Source organism: Daucus carota, chromosome 7 (assembly GCF_001625215.2).
Source record: "Daucus carota subsp. sativus chromosome 7, DH1 v3.0, whole genome shotgun sequence".
Classification (NCBI taxonomy): domain Eukaryota; kingdom Viridiplantae; phylum Streptophyta; class Magnoliopsida; order Apiales; family Apiaceae; genus Daucus; species Daucus carota.
In genome coordinates this window covers 26,830,820-26,853,045 of record NC_030387.2, presented here as the reverse complement: position 1 = coordinate 26,853,045, position 22,226 = coordinate 26,830,820, and the positions used below count along the sequence as shown (strand labels likewise).

The 22,226-nt window shown below is 34.7% G+C and overlaps 3 protein-coding genes across 7 annotated transcripts; 1 reads left to right on the top strand and 2 right to left on the bottom strand.

Annotated features, from left to right (window-relative positions):
• Positions 1 to 290: 290 nt before the first annotated feature.
• Positions 291 to 4,776, bottom strand: LOC108193835 (very-long-chain aldehyde decarbonylase CER1-like). The gene is made up of 11 exons (XM_017360665.2): positions 4,668 to 4,776; positions 4,452 to 4,557; positions 3,909 to 4,132; positions 3,528 to 3,760; positions 2,827 to 3,046; positions 1,750 to 2,128; positions 1,552 to 1,659; positions 1,274 to 1,474; positions 1,068 to 1,166; positions 794 to 967; positions 291 to 706 (listed from the first exon to the last, which is right to left on the bottom strand). Exons 2-11 carry the CDS (start codon positions 4,509 to 4,511, stop codon positions 542 to 544), a joined length of 1,863 nt encoding a protein of 620 aa, XP_017216154.1. The 5' UTR covers positions 4,512 to 4,557; positions 4,668 to 4,776; the 3' UTR covers positions 291 to 541.
• A 5,374-nt stretch (positions 4,777 to 10,150) lies between these two features.
• LOC108196441 (uncharacterized) lies at positions 10,151 to 14,530 on the top strand. 4 transcript variants are annotated; one of them, XM_017363728.2, is made up of 4 exons: positions 10,151 to 10,278; positions 12,800 to 12,963; positions 13,061 to 13,966; positions 14,123 to 14,530. In XM_017363728.2, exons 2-4 carry the CDS (start codon positions 12,800 to 12,802, stop codon positions 14,223 to 14,225), a joined length of 1,173 nt encoding a protein of 390 aa, XP_017219217.1. In that variant the 5' UTR covers positions 10,151 to 10,278; the 3' UTR covers positions 14,226 to 14,530. The 4 variants fall into 4 exon arrangements, with proteins under 4 accessions (XP_017219217.1, XP_017219219.1, XP_063937488.1 ...); XM_017363730.2 differs by having other exon boundaries at positions 10,153 to 10,278; positions 12,759 to 12,963; XM_064081418.1 differs by having other exon boundaries at positions 10,159 to 10,278; positions 12,790 to 12,963.
• Positions 14,531 to 14,577: 47 nt separating this feature from the next.
• On the bottom strand, positions 14,578 to 18,677 carry LOC108196440 (protein NRT1/ PTR FAMILY 7.3). Of its 2 annotated transcripts, none has more exons than XM_017363727.2 (5): positions 18,392 to 18,530; positions 17,721 to 17,850; positions 16,568 to 16,785; positions 15,872 to 16,434; positions 14,578 to 15,776 (listed from the first exon to the last, which is right to left on the bottom strand). In XM_017363727.2, exons 1-5 carry the CDS (start codon positions 18,416 to 18,418, stop codon positions 14,906 to 14,908), a joined length of 1,809 nt encoding a protein of 602 aa, XP_017219216.1. In that variant the 5' UTR covers positions 18,419 to 18,530; the 3' UTR covers positions 14,578 to 14,905. The 2 variants fall into 2 exon arrangements, with proteins under 2 accessions (XP_017219216.1, XP_063937487.1); XM_064081417.1 differs by lacking the exon at positions 18,392 to 18,530 and adding an exon at positions 18,537 to 18,677 and having other exon boundaries at positions 14,633 to 15,776.
• Positions 18,678 to 22,226: the final 3,549 nt, after the last annotated feature.

Below are 22,226 nucleotides of genomic sequence, written 5' to 3'. Positions count from 1 at the left end.
AGTACTACACTTATTCACTATTCATCTATCACTGTGAGCGGACCACTTGGCACATGCCCTAAAGTAACAGACCTGCTACTACTAGGTAAATCCAAACACAAACATATATTTTAATTTATTCCTTGTTTCAGACTGTTACTTTCCCTTCTATATCTGTTGTCCGCAGTGACGAAATCGGGATTAAAAAATAACCGGGACTAATCTTAGATATCGCTAATTTTTTCACATGAGCTTCAGCTTAAAATGATTTTCTTACTAATTTTCATATCGCTAATGTATCACTAAATTCATGAAGCTGATAAGTATTAGAATCATATATAAATACACATTCAGACTAATTGCAAGTTTACATGTTTATTGAAGAGCTACTTCAAGTAAGTTACATATATGATTGACTGATATAGAAGCGATTCAGCATAATTATACAACATCTAAAATATTTATAGTACAGTCGAATATTGCATCACTTGCTCTGAAAGATGAAATTTGTTCTAAGAACATAAGCGCATACTCGAGCACTTGCATACTTGCAGTTGATCAATTATGTGGGCACTGGGAGGGGACGAAACCCATGCTCAAGAGTAGCTTTCCAAATCTTTTCGATGCTGAACATCATATTGCCACATTCATGTACATTCCATTCTTCTAATGCATGCACTATTCCAGCTATACGCCATGCACTCATCACCCTTCTTGGCAACCAATTCTGTTACACAAAAGTTCCACAAAATTTTAGAAAACTCTAGTTTTCTAAAATATGAGAAGAGGGTATGTTTGAATTAACGACGTTTACCTCACAAGAGTCCAGATTCTGGAGATGCACTGGAGCAGACATTGCTGGAATATTGCAGTAGAAGCAATCTTTGCGCAATTTCTTTGGGGGAAACTGAGAGAAAGGGATGAATAATGTTCCCTTTGAGGCCTTCATCTGTTCTTTCTTTCCCAATTTATCTCCCACTAACCATATCTACAAATTCAAAACCGCAAAAGCATAAATCTCCATCACTACAGGTCATTGCATAATAGTTTATTTGTGGTATTAACTATTATGCAGAGTGTAAAATTACCTGCTGAGAAGAACTATCTGAAAGGACCAAATTCTTTTGAGTCTCAGAATCACACGTTTCCGTGAGCCTTTTATAACCATATTCGCAGGAAATAAATACCTGGAGCAATGCAATCACTGCCTCAACAGCTCTAGCAAATAATTTTAATAATAAAAAATATTAGCTAGTCTTAGTACGTCCCTTTATACTATAGTAATGTCACTTACCTGGACACCTCTGCGACACAAAGCAATGGCAATGGAATTGGAGACCTTGGATAAGTTGCCTTTAATGGCGACTTGAGTCGTTCCCTTTGGAATGCTATTCAGAACAACAGCAACTGCTAGGCTACTCCCATCAACTAACTTCACTTTTAGCTTAGGATTCCTTCGTATAAAAAGCTCACCATTGCTGTTCATCTCCTCTCCCTACAATGCATTTGCACTGAATTATTATTGCTGAAATCAATCAATTGAACAAAGTACCATTTGTGAAGAGAACTCACCTGATTAAGAAGGCCTAAAGTTAAAACCATAATTCCTTTTCTCTCAGCTTCAACTATCGCCTCTTCAATCAAACAATTGATACTCTCTCTTTGCTTGACTGTAGTGTACTGCATAAGTATATCAGAACATTAGAAATTAACTTTCAATAATACACAGTGTTTCTCTGACAATGATATTGTTTCAGGAAATTAACATACTTGTATGCTGTATCTTGGAATAGCCCATGTTTGCAAGTTCAGATTTTTGAATATATTCCTCTCAATAACAAATGTTTGACCGTAAAACCATGTAACAATCATAGACCAGAATGTCACAGGCCACATTAACCACATGTACCACTGTGAAGTACTCTGGGGTTTTGATGCTAAAGAGGCGAATCCAACACGAAGATGATAAATAGATTCTGGTGTGGTCAGATGTGTCAGATGTACCACATTAGCAGACTCCTCCTCTCTTTTGAGTGAAGTTTCATATAATGTGTCTGTAGACTTGTCCATGGTGCCATACATGTAGTCATAGAAAGGCATGAAAAGCGAGTAGTTGGTTCGGAATTGTGTATGATGCAGAGAATGGTACCTGTTCAATGAAAATAAAGTTATTTGCTCAAGTAGAGAATGATAAGTTATCCTGTTGTACAACTCATTATAAAAGAAAAAAAAATTGTGCACTAAATCGACATTCGAAACATAAGTACCAGATTTTTCAAAATGACACAGTACCATCTACTCCCTATGCTTCGTACAATAGAAGTTTAAGGTTGGTAACACAACAAAATTTGCATTTTTTAAATCTCCCTGCTACTATAAAAGAAGTGAAGAATTTTTTTTGTTTTTTGTGTTAAAAGAAACTTAAGAGAAAGAAAACAATACGCACTTAACCTCGGGCTTACTGAGGATTCTGCAAACTTCGTTTTATAGAAGGTATCCAGAACATTGTTTATGATGCAAACCATATTCATGGATCACAGGATCAGTATTAGATGGAATACTAACAAAGCCAAGTCCTCAGGTCAAGATTATGACCTTAAATTTGAATGATATAAGAAAAATTGTGCCTTCACTTCAATTTCTCAATTTAAGTGTTTAATTACTTTAAAATGTTTCTGACATATGCAACATCTCATTATGTTGTGGTTTACAGAAGGTAGAAATATCAAGAAGTATGTCACGAACCCTTAATTTAGCTAGGATTACGCTTAGTACTTGAAGATTCAGCTGCAAAAGTTATATTCATTGGTCATGACCACGAGGAAAGAGAGAGAGAGAGAGACGTACGAGGGCGTATACATGATGTACTTGAGAGGAGGAAAGATGGAAAACAGCTTCTTAGGGATAAGCTCAAAGTTGCAGTGTCCCATATTGTTCATGAAGTCCACAAAAGTTATGTAAAAAAGGAATAAAGCGATAGAGCCCGTCTCCGTCAGTGCAGCGGTCATCAGTGGTATTGCAAAGAGCAAAAAATACGATATGTGTTCTGCAAATGGATGAATAACAGCTGCATGTAGATGTGTGTGTGTGTCAGATAATTGTTACTGTATTTAATTTACATGAACATAAAGTACAGACTATAGTGAAAAATAGTTGGTACAAGAATGCAAAATGCATGATGAGCTGAATCTGAGTATGATGCTACTACTAGTACTAGATTCAGATTTAATCATTTAAATTCCTGAAAAACATCTTGTTAATTACATTGCAGGAGCAACAAGATTTAATTGGCTACATTATTATGTATCTCAAGACACATATTCTGTCACTCTTACTACTTTAGTACTACTTTTATGGTAAATTACATCAGTACTGTTAATGAACCATTTTTTGACATTATATACGCGCGCGCGAGAGAGAGAGAGAGAGAGAGAGAGAGAGAGAGGGAGGGAGGGAGGGAGGGAGGGAGGGAGAGGGGAGAGAGAGAGAGAGAGGGAGGGAGGGAGGGAGGGAGGGAGGGGGGGGGGGCGAGAGAGAGAGAGACTTACATGTAATAGGCTCAGTAACAATAGAGGAATGATGATGAGAATGATAGCGAGAATAGAGGTAGTGGTGGTGTAATGCTCTGTGAAGCCAGTAGTAGATGAATTCAACAGGTCCAGCATGAATCAGAATTGTGATAAGAATACCATCAGTCCTCCAAAAAGGCAGATGAGACCCTCCTTTCATTGTCAAGTTAACCAAATAATACAGTATCCCATTAAACAAGATTTGGTCATCCCTGTTTCAAGCATGCAATCTTATTTAGTGAAGACAACAACAATTAACTATGTGAAAAAGTCCCAGTTAGTTCTAGGTAGTGTAACAAGACCAATTCATAAACCGAAAACAGTTTAAATAAAAAAAAAGTGATTCTGTAACATACTCACCAGTTTCTCTCTCGATCAACCTGCTCAAATTCAATAGTTCTATCAACAATCCGGTTGTTGCCTTTGGCAGTTCTGTAGCGAGAAAGGGAAATCCAAATCTGATTATGAAGCATCCTCCACAGAAGAAACGGGAATATCAGAAAGTTGGACAAGTCTCTTTCGTTCTCATCCTTCGTTATGTACGAGTGAATGCTATGAACCACAAATGGTGCCAAAACCACATACTGCAAATATCATATGAAATATATCAACAACAGAACATACTATATAGTTTGTCATGATAAAACTTAATTTCTAGAATTATATGCATGATCACATATTTACATTTAGCTATAATGTTTCCTCCAGTGCATACACACGTAGGGCTGTAAACGAACCACATAAAAAATTTTCTTACAGAGTTCAAATTTTCACTTTTTGAGTTACCCTGAGTTCAATTCCTACTACAAAACCGAGTTAACTAGAGCCTATCGAGTTTGAGTTTTTTATTGAGTAGCTCGATTGGTTTACAGCCCTACAAACACACGCACAAAGAAATACAACCTTGTAGCTTCCAAGGGGTGTCCATGGCCAGTCAGTGAGAATGCCCGGGTTAGTAGCCATTTCTTTCTTTCTTGCTTGCTTGTTCACCACTGTGAGCTGTGGATACCTTAAAACAGCAAGGAGAGCTTTATAGTCAAGCAATCATAAATAGCATGACTTGAATTAATGTTACAGGCCACCTAAAACCAAATAAATGAACCAACTTTACACAACCACCTTATTCTCTATCTGGTAAAGCATTCAACACAAGCTTGGTACAGCAGTCCTCTGTAGGTGCCGCTTTTGCGCGATTCAGGTACTAACTGCCACAGAGAGGAAGGGCTATTCAATACAAGAATGACACGTGCAGCGTGTGTGTTTAGGCTTTATAGATCTCTACATATTCAATGCAAGTGTTAATTACATGAGCGTACTAATGTACTCCATTTTATATCAAATTAAGTAACATTGGAGTCGTATGAATATGAACTTTCTCTTCTGGGGGTATAAATAAATACATAGCGACGTGTGCCCAAAACTTAGCTCATCTCCATTGTTGTGCGCCTCCTTTTCAGCTGAATTATTGAGTCACAATTATCCCATTTTAGGAACAACGCAACGTTTCAACTTGTAAAATCAGTGAAGCGTTTGATTCATGATGAATGATCCAGTTAACGGGAATTAGAACCTCAAATTAATGTGTTAGTTTGTGTCATTCGTACCACTTGCATTGAGATGCCATTCTCATAATCCTCGTCGTCATTTTCATTCCAACCTGCCCCCTTCACGTGTGTTGGAATGCACATTCTCATACTCCTCGTTCTCATTCTCATCTACCGTTCAAACGCCCCCAGATTTACAAGGGGACGAGTTTTTAAACATTGTTAAACATATACACAATTTTTGAAGTTCATCGAGAGCTAACTGGTTCGGTCCGAACCTTATCCTGTTTTACACTGATCTTAATTCTTAAACGACGTTAGATTCCATTTATATGTCGTGAGAAACTGAGAATAATTAACGAAACTCAAATCATGCATTGAAAACCTAGAAGCGGACAAGGACATGAATTGATGTAAATCAACAAAAGACGGATGGTCCTTCCAATCAATTAAGAAAGTGCCGGTTCCTTTCTTTCTCTTTACTTCCCCGCTGTATCATGTGCAAGTGTATATTTGTATTAAATACATAAAAAATCATCACCAGTTTTTGTATACCAAAAAATTTCCCATTAATGGTATGAAAATGGGATCTTGGCATTTTGCATTGCCGACTTTTGCTTAGTAGTTGTGAAAGAGAGAAGAGGTGTGAAAGTATCATCGGCAAAACTTTGGGACAGATTGCTCGACACCCGACTTTTTTAGCAGAAAAAGTAAGTGAATATAAATAAAAAGTAAATGAAATTTCACTTTCATCTTATTTTTTGGAGTAAAAATTTTGGGGTGAAATTATGTTATAATTGCATTTGTATTCACTTGCTTTTCTTTTTAGAAAAACTCGGGAGTACAAATGGAAGCAGAAATTATGTAACTTTAGTTCATCTGCAGTTGTTTTTCTTCCTGTTTATAACTTGGAAGTACGAGTGAGTGAGACGGATGGAGTAGTAACTGCTGCCCAAATATTAGCTCATCTCCTTGGTTGTGTGCATCTTCTTCAGCTAATTTCTTGAGTCTAGTTACCGTATTTTAGGAACAATGAAACGTTTCGACTTGTAAAAGTAGATGTATATGCATGAAAAGGAGATTAATTTTTTATATATTATTCGAGTTAAAGTAAATTGTAAAAACTTCCCGGAAGCGGTCTGGATCTGATCAGTCAGTCTGGACCTGATCCGTCATTACAAAACTCAAAGGGAACTTAAAACTTGGATAGTTGGATTGTGATGTACATGAACAAAAGAGGAACAGTTCATAAAAAGAAATTAGTTGGGAACAAGAAAAGAAAAACGGTTCTCACAAATATTATTTCAGTCCCTTCCATTTTTTTAGGCTTTCATCATTTTAATCATTTATTTACGTTTTCATATTATTTTTTATAAGTCAAATTCAGTGGAGTCTAATTTATTTGGAGTCTTTAGAGACCAATTTTATAACCATTGGATGGATATCAGATCTTGTGGCTAGCAAGTTTTGAAGTTATATAAAATATTTTTTTAAAAAACCCACGTTAACCCCGTTAACATGAGTCAACTATGCCCTAAATCAAAATCCTGCACTTCACTCTACTCAAAAAAACCCTCCATCTGTTGCGCGGAACAATATCCCACGAAATCAGCATATCAATCTCAAAGATAAAAACACGAAAGCTGCGGGCGGAAAACAGTGCGAATCAGGAGGGGCTTCATTGCGGAACACAGCATAATCTCATCAGGTTTTGACTTTGAGTTGCTTCCTTCAACTTATTTTGTGCTATTTGGTCTAAATCGAAATTGTAGTGTATGTATATGCATATTAGGGTTTTTATATTGCTAATGTCATGTTCAGTGTATTTTGACTATGGGTATTAATGACGGTCGATATAGCATTGTTTGGGCTAATTGTATCATGTTTTGCACTGTCCAATTACCTTGTGATTAACTATGTCGTTTTATTATTTGAATTGATGTACGATGTTGGTGTATATTGTTTTGCACTGTTATTAAGGTTTCGTGGCCTGAATTAAGAAGCAAAAATTGAAATTAGGTTCGCAAATGGTTTAATGAACAATGGTAAAATTGTCATTATTTAAATGTTTTGGAGTATAACATATAATTAACTTGTTGCGTACCTCAGTTCTGTGTTAATATCTATCATACCAGTAATAGAACAAATTATATTGCAGGTTAGTGAAGAGAGTATTGTTGGTGTAGTGCATTATGTGGATGTTATCCCGTATATGATGGTATTGATTGGCAGGCTTAATATGCATCACAATGATCTGATAACAGGGTAACAAGTCAAAAAAAGAAGGTGGGAGGAAGACTTTGTTGAAAAACAGGAACAATGCGAAGGGTGTTGTGAGGAGCACCGTTAAGGGTAAAAAGGTCAGATCATACTCTAGCTACTTAGAAAAGAAGTTTACGCCATCGATTATGATCGAAGTGCTCTTAAACTTATCAGCAGCGCAGAATAAATGGGTCAAGGCAACAAGTTTTGGATGACTGTTAGAATTTCTGATGCTTTGTTATGTGCACATACTTGGTGATAATGTAGTGGATGCATTTGATAGCAAGGACTTCTCACTCAACCTAACAGCCGGGAAAGTTATGATTAATGAGATGGTCGAGCATAATGTTCTGGGCCTCCCGAATGGGTCCGAGGAGATCAAATTCAGTGGAGCAGAACGTGTTTCTAAAAATTAGAGTAATGTTGAGCTTTGAATTTTAAAATGGATGGTTAGTAGCAAGTTTTCGCTTGTGTCTTGTATTACTTTGTTCTCTGCATGCGCAGAACATGTATTCTCCTGTACAGAACAAATCATATATGTTATGTATTTGTAGAACATGTATTTTTTTAAAGTTGGGGTTTCATTTATTTGCTAAAAATAAAAGGGTGATGAGGATCTACCTACCTCTGAATTGTTGTTTTGCTGGAATAAAACATGGATACGTGAAAATTATGAGTTAATTGTTTGTCCAGAACATTGGTTCCGCATGCAGAACATTAGCTTGCAGAATTTTTGTCATAAAAATTTCAAATTTGACAGGCTAACTATTTTGTGCCCTTTAAAAGGGTCTAAAGATCTAATCACTGCAACATTGTTATTCTGTTCTCCAAAATCATGTGTACATTTAATCGATTTTGTTATGTTCAGCACTACTTAAAGCAAATGAAAAAGTACAAAACATTGGTTCTGCATGCAGAACATTAGCTTGCAGATCATTTGGCATAAATATTTCAGGTTTCATAGCCTAACTATTTTGTACCCCTTAAAAGGTTATATAAGGATCGAACTACTTCAACATTGTTGTTTAGTTTTCCTAATACATGTGTACATTTTAATCGATTTTGTTATGTTCTGCACTGCATAAAGCAAATGAAAGTGTAGAACAAGGCATTTTCCATAATTACAACATAGTTATTTTTTCAAATTTACAAAATGATTGTTGTCTTCTTGATGATGTATGTTATATGTGAATAAAATATTGTAGAGGACAAACAATGTAAATAAGTAAAAGAATACCGAAGACAAAAGCCAATGCCACCCAAAACATAATATAAAAAGTAAATCAAAAGGGTAAATACAAAGAAGTTAATTATAATTATAGTCTGAATGATAATTAACAGGTAGGTAAAAAAGCACAACTATAAAACGAAATGTCTTTCATGTTCCTCAATGCTATTATATTCTGCCATGCTTGACTCCATTGACACATGTCCAATTTCATCTTCAGACTTTCAGCTTTCAATATGATGCACATCATATTCATGATTAGAGATTTTTGAGTCTGAACTCTTAATATGGGGTTGAGGGGCAGAACCTGCAAGATTTTAGAAAATAGATAAATTTAATCTCACCGTAGCGCGAACACACCTAAAAGACGAGATACATGTACAATGTAAAACAACTTATGCAGAACAATCCTTAAAGAACATATAACTATATAATACTGCAGTACAATGCAACATTTTCTAATATAAAATCTTATCACGATTCGAGACTACGATTATTACTAAAAAAACAAAATCAAATCGATGAAAAGAAATCATATTGATAAATATTATCAAACAAAATCACAAATAAAATAAGAAAAAAGAATCGACGTACTCCACTTGATCAACGTACTATATGCATCTCCATAAGAATCCAGAAACTAGACAGAAACATATGGGGCCGTTTGGGTGAGTTTAAAATAAGTGCTTCTTGCTTAAAATAAATAAGTGGAGTAAAAGTTAGAAGCAGGATAAGACTTATAAGTGATTAAAGTGTTTGGGAAATAAGTAGAAGTACTGAAACAAAAGCTAGCATTCCTAGCTTTTTATAAGTGCTTCTTGACTTATTACACAAACAGTACGAATAAGTGCTTATAACTTATAATCCAGAAGCTGGACTTAAAAGTCTCGGACAAACACCCACATAGTATGATAGAGTCCTATAGATGGAAAACAAAGAAGGAATTTGATTATTTGCTGGCGAGAAGATAAAATGATCTGAGCCTGCAGTGAATAAAGATGATTTTGCAAGAGAAGATAACAACAATTTGTAACTGTTTGTGCTGAATTCGAGCAACCCACACGGATGATGTTAACGCCGTTTGATATTAACAGATTTCAATTTAAACTGCCAATATTAGGTCTGTTTGTTTTTTTATTAAAAAAATAAAAAGTAGAACTGACCATTGGATTAAGATGTAATGAATGGCTAGGATTTTGAACTCCAGGACTCCAAAAAAATTGTGGACTCCATAGAACTTCCTTTTATTTTTTATAGTTTATTTTATATATTTTGCTGAACATTCATACATAGCAGAAATTGATATGCATATTATTATTTATATTTTTTATTAGTTTACCGTTTACTCATCTAATTTAGACAATTAAAAGAGAATCAAGAATATAAATGAAAAAGGAATTTATATAATTTGAGAAATTAAAATAATATAGTTATAAGATAACCATTAATTTATAACACGCGATTAAATAAATTATTTAAATAAGTAATGAAAAGTCCTTTTTTATTTATTATATTCTTTTAACTATTTTTAGATATAATATTTTTCTTGAATAATTCCTTTGTCGAACATGTGACATGTCCATGATATTTCAACCTCAACCCGCGCACTTGTTTCTCTTCTGTCTTCACTTCCCGCCATTTCTAGGTCTGGTCAATCAGAGAGGTTCAAACAACCAAATTGAAGCTGCTACTCAAGGTAATTTCTTATGGGTTCCTTAAATTCGTGTGTTTCATTATCTCCCAATTGCTAACTTTTCTTGTTCTTTGATAATTGTATCTCAATTCGTTTTTATTTGTTGTTGAATTACGAAAGTTCTAGGTTTTTTCCCAAGATTAGTACTTTTTTTAAATATGAATCGATGTATGTATATGAATGTACAGCTCTGTAGTTGGGTTTAGGTAGTGAATTTAAGCACATAGCTCTTCCTCGTTTCGTAAATTATTGAAAGCCCAATTCTGATTCTGTTTTGTTGTAAAGCATAGTGTTCAACTTTTCGATTAACTAAAAATGACATCAGCCCATTGCCAGCTTCTAATTAAGCAGATAATATATCGTATTGGAATTTTGAATATATGTTGCGAGGAACTTATGAGGTTTTAATAAGGGGGATTAATTTACATGTTTGGGGATTTGGGGGGAGGGGGGGGGGGGGGGGGGGTCGAGCTTTAACGGGTAGATTTAGAAATGATCTTGCTAAAGATGCTATAGGATTTTGAACTTCTTGTAATATATGCAATGATCTGATTTGAATAGGCAGTGGCAACTGGTGCGAGTATTTTTCATTTACTTGTTTAATTCAGTTGTCATAACTTTCAATTTGGAGTAAATCTGGATTGCTTACAAGTTTAAAATCAATCTTGTTTATTTTGAATTAACTGACTGTCAAAACTTTTTCCTTCTTCTGATAAATGGCAATGTATGGTTAATAAACTGCAATTGGAAACTAAAAAAGGCTTAAGGCCAGAAGTGCCTTTTTTTACACAAGGCTGACAGAAATATTGATATCCAAAAGTGTGGCCATATGTACTGATGCGTTATGCATTCATAGAAGGGGTATTACTGAATATGCAGTTAGAAAATGCTGTTTATCATGCTTATACGCATTCAGGATGTGGGTAATATGCATGCAATATGCATTCGGGATGTGGGTAATACACATGTAATATGCATTGCTGGTGTGGGTGATAGCTATTACGTATTTTAAGGGGCCATTTGTTTACTGCTTAATCCAGCTGAATATCCATAATCTGACCGATTCATATCATTCAGAGTGTTTGGGCCTCATCTAGAGTAGGCTGAATGATTCTATTAGTGCTGAATCGCTCATTTTCAAAAACCAGGCTGATTCATCCATACAAGCGAATATTACCATTAACCCCAAATTACAACCACATGTTTTCTTCCGCCAATCAACATAAAAGTAAACTTGCTTACTTCACACTCTTTGCATCCAATCACCAGAAACTCCAAAGTGCCTCCATTGACATACTCAAGTAAGAGATTTGCATCTGCTAATTTCAAGGCCACGTATGTTGGAATAGAGGATGACGAATGTGACTATTTTTTCAACTATTAAAATTTATAATATAATATATATTTTGTGTTAATAAGTTTTATTCCGATATAATGTAAGAAAAATTGTCAAATAATCTTATTATATCAGATGGATAAATTTGGAAAAATATTTCATTCAGATATTATGAAAAATTATTTATCAAATAATATTATTCAGTCATAATTCAGATTTCAGATTTATTCAGATCATTCAGATATATTAATCTTTCAGATTTGCCAAATGACCCCTAAGTCTGGATATCCAGTGCAATATTTTCCTTTGAAAGAGTTATAATGGGATCTGGGCAATACCTTTGAGAAGGCTGTAATGGGATCTGGGTAATTAGTTCAGAGAATTTGCAAGGCAACATACAAGATAACTTCCAAAGGAAGAGGAAGAAAGAATAAGGGAGCAAAAGGCGACATCATTGAATGCATTTTTGTGAGAGAGGAGTATGTGTATAGTCTGTGTTATGTTAGCGTGTATAAGGTGTAATGTTAGGTAATTAGTAAGGCACTTGAGTAGCTCTTCTTAGGGGGTTCTTATCGGCACTCAATTCAAAAATTGTTATTGACTTATTTCAGTACTAAAAGTGTAAAAAACTGGTACAATTGTCAAATTTTCAGTAGAAGGGATAAAGATTTTAGCAGCTGATAGCATAATTTATTTAACCAAATTACTCCCACCATCCCCTTTTAGATTAGCCTTTTGTAGAATTTTTTTTTATCCCAATTAATTGGCCCTCTCTTCTTTCAATGTAATAAAATTACTTCTTGTTATTAGTCATTTCCAGTGTAACCTCTCTATGAGTTTATATAATATATATGGGTAGATCGTCATCGAAGATGTGGAAAAGTTACATTACTTATATTTAAAACTTCTTAATATATGTGAAATTTGCATAAGGCTTATTCAAATTGGGATGGAGGGAGTACTAGTATTTAACAAAGTTTCTTGTAGCCTGTTGGAACTTGACTTTTTCTGTATGTTTCTTACAGGGCAATTTTTTGCCTTTTTGGGTTGTTTCAGACTTTCAGTACCTATGTATGCTTATGATTCCCCTGCTTCTTACATGCACTTCTAGTATGATCTTGTTTTCTCTCTTTTTCTTTTAAAAAAGAATATAGTTGTTTAAGGTCTGCTTATTTAAGCGGTCTATAGATGGAGCAATCCCACCCTGGTTGTGATGGAGGAGCAGAAGCAATAATAAATTTAAAACCCAATTCAACAATCTCTATTGCTTATCACCCTCTTTTTGGTCCACATGATGATATGATTCTTCTTGAGTTGGATGAAAAGATTCTCCCTGATGTTCTCGACCAAAGGTTTGTAACTACTGTTATTCCATGTTTTTTGTCTGTGCTTCCAGTCCTTCCTATTTTGTACCACTGATAATAATATTTTGATGGAATTCTTTTCTAGGATAAGCTTAAGAGGCCAGCCAGATGAAGATGCGGTTCTTTGTACCCAGTCAAAGACCTATGCAGTAAAGTTTGTTGGAAACTCCAACTCTGTATTACTTATACCCCCCACTGATCAGTTTCCCCATAAAAGCAATATTAAAAAATGTACGGGTGAAGAAGTTGTCGCATCGGTCATCAAAGTGGCACTAGGCAACATGGAGCTGGTTGAGATTGCTCCTAAAGTAGATAAGCTAAAATTGCTGTTGTCCATGAATCCACTCAAATTAGGTGAGTTGACTGAAACAGATGATCTGGATGAGATGATTGACGTTGACACAGGATTGTATAGATGGAATGATCTTACTGACATGATACAAGCTAGTGATGAGGAATTGAGGACAGCATTAAATGCTTTATCCGCAGTTGAGATTAATGGATACTGGAGAACTGTGGATGATAATTATATGGATGCAATTCTTAATATTCTTTTGCAAAATTCTATATTAAATGATTGGTCCTTGGATGCTCTTAATGAAGATGAAGTTGTGGGTGTTCTGGTATCAGACGGGTTTACTCAAAAAATTGCCCGCCACTGTTTGCAAGTCTTTGGTTCAAAGGTGGAGGGGGACAGTTTGTGGAGGTTGGATGAACAAAAGGTGTGTGTGCATTTCGCTAGAGGAATTTTGAAAGGAGGAAAAATGAAGATGGATAATTTCATGAAGGAGTGGGAACGGAAAGTTCCTGAGCGAATGAATGTGAACTTTGACATGTTGGAAGGTGAAGTTCTAACAGAAACACTTGGAATTCAGACATGGGTATATGCTTTCAGTATATCATCTCTACCATGTGACCCTGCTGCACGTTTCGCTGCACTTTTCAATGAGCACAAAAAATGGGAGTGGAGGGATCTAAACCCTTTTATCAGGTATCATATCCTTTCCTTTGGCAGCCTAGACATTTTCTTACATATTATGTGTAGTCAACTGTAGAGGCTGGTAAACGTCATCTTATTTCAGAAATACTTGTTCTCTTTTATATGATTTCTATGAATACGTAAAAAAATCATGCATATTTTGTATAGGGACCTGAGTGTTCCCGGACTTTCTTCGGACGCTTTGCTTCTGAAATACACTCGAAGAAGTCAGCCGACACCAGACTCAGAGCCAGTTTTCACTATGAGATAGTTTGGTTGAACGCTTTGCTTGTCAAAGCTTTCGTACAACTCAGCCAAATCGTGTGCCAGAAAAATTTTCCATAACAAGAAAGTGTGGTTGAATTGAATGTCCCTAGTTGCTATTTTTTGCAGTTTACTGCTCGTTGCCACATTCTGGATGCTGGATGAGTTTTGGACTGAAGAAGGAATCTTAATTGCGAGACATGCTTAACCTTCTAAATTTAATGCTTAATGTACCAAATGATGAGGCAGACTTGAACACATTTACGAAGCTACAAGCATGCTTATTTAGCTTTAAGTTTCAATTTTGATCAAGTTATAGTTTGCTGCAGAGATATGAACAACGGGACAAGAAACCAGGCTTTCTTTAATTTGTAAAGGGTCACTCGCTCTTTTTTATATGTTTGGAATCTGCGGTACCACGCCTTAAATGATAAAGTTTACAATTACAATTACAGAACAATGAACAATGTGATAAGTAATGTTATCTAAAACAAGTAAACCAGTGTCTTTGAATTCTGTACTTGAGAGTTGAGAGTAAGTTCTTCTCCACCTTTTGCAGGCATCTTGCTGTCTTCTTTAAATTGCTCAACTTGAGAAAGTACAAATTGGATTTCTCTAGTTTCACAGCAACCTTCGAATTTCTTTTCAGATCCCATCTTATTTTTTGTATCAGGAGGTTGGATAGAATTATACTCGTAAATCATTGTCTTCGCCTCTGTTAGTTCCTCCATTCCTTCCTTCAACCTTGATATACTTGTACCATTTAGCACAAATGAGATACACAATGAAATCAGCAGCTGTCAACGCGGCTAACAGAAAGAAGAATCGATCCAAATGCCCTTTGTTCAGATTCCCCGGAATCCATCCAGGCATTTTCTCATTTTTAGAAAATCTCATGACTATCGTCACTAGCAGAGAACTCACGTAGTTTCCTAGTGAAATTGATGTCATACAAAGTGCACTTCCGAAGCTCTTCAGACCATCTGGTGTTTGATCATTGAAAAACTCCAGTTGTCCGACATACATGAACACTTCGGATGCTCCAATGAGTACGTATTGAGGAATCTGCCAGAAAATGCTTAAAGATCCTGAGTTCTTCGCGTATTGTAACCTGAAAAGCTCAACTGTTCCAGCTGCAATCATCGCCATGATTGCTATAATAAGCCCGATTCCCATTCTTTGCAGCTCCGTTAACCCTTTGGAGCCCGAGGACTTCTTGAAACGTGCTACAAGGGGATCCAAAACACGCCTGTAGATAAAAATGAAGGTTGCCACACTAAGGATATCAAAGCTTGACATGCTTGCTGGAGGAATGTGAAACGTTGAGACTGTGGTTTTCATCACAGCTCCTTGTTCAACGAAAAGCGAGGCCATTTGAGTAAAAATGACAGAGTATAGAATGGTACAGAGCCAGATTGGAAGAAGCCTTAGAATGCATTTTACTTCTTCCACTTGTGTCACAGTGCAAAGGCGCCACGGATCAATATCTTGAACATCATCATTCACATTATTCAGATTTTCTTCCTTCGACGTGATAACTGCTGCTTTATCCAAGAATCTGCGCTTCCAATATACATAGCAATACATTAGGTAAATTTGTTATTCCTGGAAAGAAACTAGATTCTCATAGAACGGTAGTTTTGTTTGGCTTACTTGAATCCGTTCGTATGGAGTATTTTTCTTTCCCCATTAGTCGACGACTCCTTTCCATAAACTTCATAAAGCTCCTCTCCGTTTGGTGGAGTCTTAACAGTCCAATTCCTAACAGCCGCGACAAGAACCTGAGAAAATCTTGAAAGCGGATTCCCTTGAGGAGCAAAATGTCGATATTTTGGGGTACCAACAAGAAACAAGACCAATGCCACAACTGCAGAACCAGCAGACGCCCAAAATCCTAACCCCCACATTCCCTTGTCCTGAAAATAGCCTAGTATTGTATTTGAAAACAGAGAGCCAAGGTTCAAGGCCAAGTAGAAGTAGCTAAAGAACGCCACCTTCGCGATCCCTTCCTTTGGATGATCCTCATCAAACTGATCAGCCCCAAATGTAGCAATGTTCGGCTGGTACCCCCCATTTCCAAGAGCAATCAGGTATATCGAGACATAAAATATCAAGACCGCGAACTTGGAATGACTCCCACACGCCACGTGTTCATCGCCACATCCATTAGGCCTAACTAAGAAGATGTAAGATGACACCGACAACGATACCAAACCCTGTCACACACACCAAATCAACAAAAACCTGTCAGAGCTATACTTTATAGGAGTCTCAAATAACGTAAAGAGCCCTGCTGGGACAGAGGGAGTATCACATTTCAAGAAAAAAGGAACCCAATTATCAACTTACAACGACGAAAATGGACTGAAAAATGGCACAAGTTTTGTAGCGACCCCAATAGGAATCGCTGAGAAAAGCACCAAGCAGAGAGAAGATGTACACAGTGCCAGTCCATTTGCTGACATTGTTAGCAGCTTCCGCATTGTCTTGTCCCATGACTCTAGTCAAGAACAAGACCAGGTTCACTCCTACGCCAAAGAATGCCAACGTGGCAAACCCTTGGTTCACTGTAATTGCAACAAATTAAAGAATACTAATCATAGGTACCAAGTTAAAGGTAATCATCACAAAATTGGACACTTAACTATTTTGTGGCAATTAAACATAGTTAGGGCTGTTCACGAACCGAGCCGAGCCGAGCTTTAATTTTTTTTTTGACGAGCCGAGCCGGGCCGAGCTTTTTTATCGAACAAAAATTGTGTTCAAGCTCGGCTCGTTAACTAACGAGCCGAACACGAGCTTGTTCGCTAACAAATACAAGCCGAGCCGAGTCGAATCGAGTCGAGCCGAGCCAGAAAAAAATAAGGACAAACCGCTAGTTGACTCTTAAAATAGCTAACCAAATAATTTTAATTTTTTTTAAACTTTGTTTATATCACTAAAATGTATATATGTTAACATCCATACGGTTGGATCGGTAAGAAATATTTTTTAAAATATTGAAACACTAAATTAGGATTAAACACTAGTTAGCGGTACTAGTTAACCTTCTACTTGACTGTTAAAATAGCAAACCATATAAAATTATTATTTTCCGAAATTTTGGTTACATCACTAAAATATATATATATATATATGTATATATAAATTATATGTTGAATTCTGAGTTCAATAACATATATAAATTATAAAAAAAACCCGAAAATATTACATTTTTTCGAGCTTTAACGAGCCGAGCTCGAGCCGAGCGAGCTCGAGTCGAGCTCGAGCCGAACATACTAAAAGCTCGGCTCGAGCTCGTTTACTTAACGAACAATTTTTTGTGTTCGAGTTCGAGCTCGTTAACTTAACGAGCCGAGCCGAACGAGATCTTAACGAGCCGAGCTCGAACTTGTTCGCGAACAGCTCGGTTCGTTAAACAGCCCTAAACATAGTTACACCACTAGAAGAAAGACGGGTAAATTCACTACAAGAAAAGCGGGTAAATTCAACCGAGACATACCAAGAATGAGAATAGCAGCAAACCAGTTCCCAGATGAGCTGCGGACAGAAGGACTGCCGTGTCGATCAACTGAACCGTCGAGTGTACATTCTTCTTTCTTCTTCTTCACTATCTCCTTTCCCATGTTTCTCTGAACAAATAATCAGATAATTAATTAAATAATTCTTACTCACTCTTTAACCAACTTACGACAAATATTGCTATATATAATATATATTCACGGTCACACATATTTCACAAACGCATCAACAAACTGCCCGACAATACTGGCACTGGAAGGTAGATTTTGCTCCACTGATCCACTTCATTTAAAATTCGACTATGTGCATGTTTCTCTATATTTATGACAATACATGCAACTAATTTTCGGAACCAGAAAGAGGTTAACCACCGCAACAAAAGCGACTAATTTCTACTTCTTTTTTCGACCGTAAGCTACTTTCGACCATTTTTCGATCAAAAATAATAAAAGCGAAAATAAAACCGATCAATGATAACCGGTCGAAAATAGTTATTTTCCACTAAAAACAGCCGAATATCAGATTCTAATGATCGAAATAAGCAGCTTTTTGAACCCAGACGGAGACAAACCGAATATATAACAATTTTCGGGTATAGTCGGCTTGCAAGCATGCAACTAAATTCATACAAATGGAGAATAAACTACTAACCATTTTAACAACATTCAAGCAAGCCATTGATGATGCCAACTTCTAGTAGAAAATCACTAGATCAGAGTAATTTAATTATATATAGCTGATCTAAGCTCTAAAGCTTTAGAGAGAGAATTTTAAGTTAAGAAAGTGATGAGAATACATGCACGTCCGGGTAGAAGTATATATAGAGACTTGAGCTGTGGAAGACGAGGAAAGAGACAAGTCGAGCTAGAGAAGACAGCAGCATTGCACCACTCAAGTCCACTTGAGGCTGAGAACCAAACAAGAAACTTCAGAGTGACTAAGCATGAGCACATCAGTTTGATCAAAAGTAAAGAAACGTGAAATGGTTGGATACAGTTCATTATATAAAAACAATAAAACATACTCCATTTATGTTTAATTAGTTGTGATTAAGCTGTGTTGATATTGACATTTGAATGGTGCATGCATGTTTTAAAATCTTTTGATGCTGTCATCTCATTTCTTTCTTAGGTAGGAGAGTAGGGCCATATACCTACTGTATCTTTCTTGGTGATGGCTTACTGTAGTGCATATGAATAATCTTGATTCCTGTCTCTAAAATGTTGGATGATAATTCATTTCTATATATCCATTTTAAACATGTTAATTTATCTCAACTAAAAATGATATCTGTCATTCAGGATTTATCAAAAATTTTTTAAGAAATCGGAATAATTAGATTAGAATATAATCTATATATTATTAAAGATGCTCTCTTCGTTTCAAAATATTAGGCCAATTTGTCATTTGATGCTTGTAAATCTTAAAAACCAGCTAAGTGCATTTAATAAAATTAACTCTAAAACCAAGTTTCACATTATAAAATCTCAAGAGAGGATTAAATATCTATTATGACTGGTCAATTTTGGAAAGACAAATTGAAAGCTAAATTTTGAAAAGTTGTATCGGAAAAAGAGTAGGTTACATATTATGGATTTTTTTTTTTTTTTTGACAAATAAGACTAACATTTTAAAACGGAGGGAGTATTTTATATAAGAATTAATGAAGAATAATCATGAATTTTTTTAAATATTGATGTTAAAAATGTGTTTGAGCCGGAGAGAATTAATTATTATTAGTGCTGTATTTAATTTTTGTATGAAATCTGATATTGAATTTTATAGTGCACACCTACTCCCGGTAAGAAATGATCAGGACGACTTGCGTATCATGAACACATGCGTGCATGAATGTCTAATATGCAAGACAAACAACAATAAATGTTGTAAGAATTTCCATCTGCAAAGAAACTGAGAAATAAGTCTTTTTTGGCTGGCAATTTTGATGATGATGACTTACAAGGACACATTTTATTTATACCAGGTAATACTAGTGAAAACACACGTAAAGCATTCTTTGTTTATTACGCAAAGGTTAATTATTGAGTAGTCACAGAGAGCATGTTACACAAGATATTGCGCACTAAATAGTGATCTTTTCTTCAAATTGAAATAAATGAATTCAATTAACTAGGATTTACCCCGAGTATGGTAGATATGTGATTAATGCAGAAATTAAAGTTAAAAACAATTTTAAATCCCAACTTAAAGCTGGGACAAACAAGCTCATATTCCTCGTGTAAGAGTTCTTAATTTTGCAAGTAGTCTAAACAGGTTCTACAAGATATTAATCGAAACAACAACAAAGTCAAATAAAGTTGGTTAAAAATAGACATTTTGTACCTCGAGTAGATACTTGTAATTGCAAACAGATAAAACACCTCCTTTATATTAATCAAGCCGTTAAGGTATTCGATTTATACACGCCTTATCAGTTATCATCTCTTACCTCTTACAACTTGCAATATCATTATACGGCAAGCTGGTTATCACTTGGCCACCAACGGTTATAACTATGTTTTGATAACTATCATCAGTTCAATTTCTAATTAAGAAAAAGCTCGTATTAGTAACCATCCTCGTCTTTTATAATGTCTTGTTTGTGCGGATCAAATCACACAGCTGCATGCATGGATTAAAATATTCACATTCATTTATACGGATACGACAAATAGAAATTTTCATATATTTTTAAGCAACGGACCAAATATGCTCATAAATTTAATAAGAACTTCAGTCTTCTAAATAAGTTTATTTTGTAGAAACATGTGTATAACATTTACAAGAAACAAAGAAAGAAAAAAGTGATGCTGTAGCGGTAAATTTCGCGAATTCAACAAATATTATTTGAATATAACAATTCTTGTTAAATTTTAAGTGTTGTTTTACAGTGTATATATTAGTCACGTTACATATGTGGAGAAGTCGACAACAAATTCCTTCTGGTCTGGATAACCATTTCCTTCTTTGCAAGGACTCTCTTGGAGGTAGCCGTTCGATTTGATTTGCGTTAATTATGTATGTCGGGTTTATCTACTGAAAAATGATAGATATTTCAAATTATTAATTGATAATGTATGATTTATTTTATTCAAACTAAAATAATAAGATTCTGAATATATGGATATCCAATTAAAATCAATCATATGTAAAAAAATTTAAAATAAAATTAAACAAAATTTGAGATATATAAATATAATACTACTCATATTTAGTCCTGTACCACTTAATAAAAGGAGTTTAACTTGAATTTGCTTAAAATTAATTACGTGCAAGAATTTAATTGCTCAACTGTAATTATTGTGCGAGAAAAATGCGTTAAACTCTGGACATTTGAAGTTAAACACTGAAATTCTGCCCTTTTTTCTTGGCATAAGACTTTCACGTCAGTAAATTGTACCGAAATACTATACTGAAAGAATCGGAAGAGCTTCAATATATATATATAAAGGAGGATGCGGGCGTCTCTACAATTGCTCGATTCATTCTTCTGATTTTTCTTAAATTTCGGAGAGAAAATATAGTTATAATTCAAAAAATAAGGTTCAAGAATTCTAAAGATGATACAATTCTTTTCGTATTGAATTCTAAAGATCATACAACTCTTTTCTTATTTGGTATTTCTTATTGAAATCTAAAGATGATACGATTCTTTTTTTTATTTAGTATTTCTTATTGAATTCTAAAGATATTACAATTCTTTTCTTATTTAGTAATTCTAAAAAGAATAGGATTATATTTATTCAAACGAACAATAATAAATAAAATACAATTTATATTTAAGATTTGTAAGATAATATGTACAATTCTGATTTTCGATAAGATATATTGAATATGTAGTTGAATTTTATATTATAAAATTTTATTTTCGATAAGATATATAGAAGAATAATCTAATACTACGTCCGTAATTACAACTGTGCTTAAAAATCTAAATAGTAGACACAAATAATAAATTAGATAACACGATATGTTCGAATCATAAAATTTAAATAGTAGACACAAATAATAAATTAGATGACACGATATGTTCAAATCATAAAATTTATTAACTCGGCGTGTCTAGAATTATTGAATTTAGTCTTATAATTTTCTTAATTAAATTTCAAATTGAAAATAAAATTATAACATAAAAATCAGGTTAAAAAATACAATTCTTATTTTCAAAAGTTGTAGCACTAAACTAACGTCGTTCCATAATGATCAAGAAGATAGCATCTTGATCATGAAAACATTTTTGAGATCTTCGCACCCTCATTCAAATAGTATGCATGAATTTACAATCAATCTCGATAACAATTCGATTCAGTCTTATAATATTCTTGAATTTCGAATAGAAAATAAAATTATAATTCAAAAAATTAAGTTCAAGGATCTTAAAGGTAATACAATTCTTTTTTATTGGATTCTAAAAATAATGAAATTCTTTTCTCATAATTTTCTTAAATTTCGGATAAAAAATATAATTATAATTTATAAAATTAAG

Excerpts from the sequence above, each read along its gene's own strand:
- LOC108196441 (XM_017363728.2), top strand. The coding sequence starts at position 12,800 with ATGGAGCAATCCCACCCTGGTTGTGATGGAGGAGCAGAAGCAATAATA. Across the intron at positions 12,964-13,060 it reads CCTGATGTTCTCGACCAAAG|GATAAGCTTAAGAGGCCAGC; the intron begins GTTTGTAACTAC and ends ATTCTTTTCTAG. Across the intron at positions 13,967-14,122 it reads GATCTAAACCCTTTTATCAG|GGACCTGAGTGTTCCCGGAC; the intron begins GTATCATATCCT and ends TATTTTGTATAG.
- LOC108193835 (XM_017360665.2), bottom strand. The coding sequence starts at position 4,511 with ATGGCTACTAACCCGGGCATTCTCACTGACTGGCCATGGACACCCCTT. Across the intron at positions 3,761-3,908 it reads GTTGATCGAGAGAGAAACTG|GGATGACCAAATCTTGTTTA; the intron begins GTGAGTATGTTA and ends TGCTTGAAACAG. Across the intron at positions 968-1,067 it reads CAGATAGTTCTTCTCAGCAG|ATATGGTTAGTGGGAGATAA; the intron begins GTAATTTTACAC and ends TTGAATTTGTAG.
- LOC108196440 (XM_064081417.1), bottom strand. The coding sequence starts at position 18,623 with ATGCTGCTGTCTTCTCTAGCTCGACTTGTCTCTTTCCTCGTCTTCCAC. Across the intron at positions 17,851-18,536 it reads ACTTCTACCCGGACGTGCAT|AGAAACATGGGAAAGGAGAT; the intron begins GTATTCTCATCA and ends TTATTTGTTCAG. Across the intron at positions 16,435-16,567 it reads TTCAGTCCATTTTCGTCGTT|GGTTTGGTATCGTTGTCGGT; the intron begins GTAAGTTGATAA and ends TGTGTGTGACAG.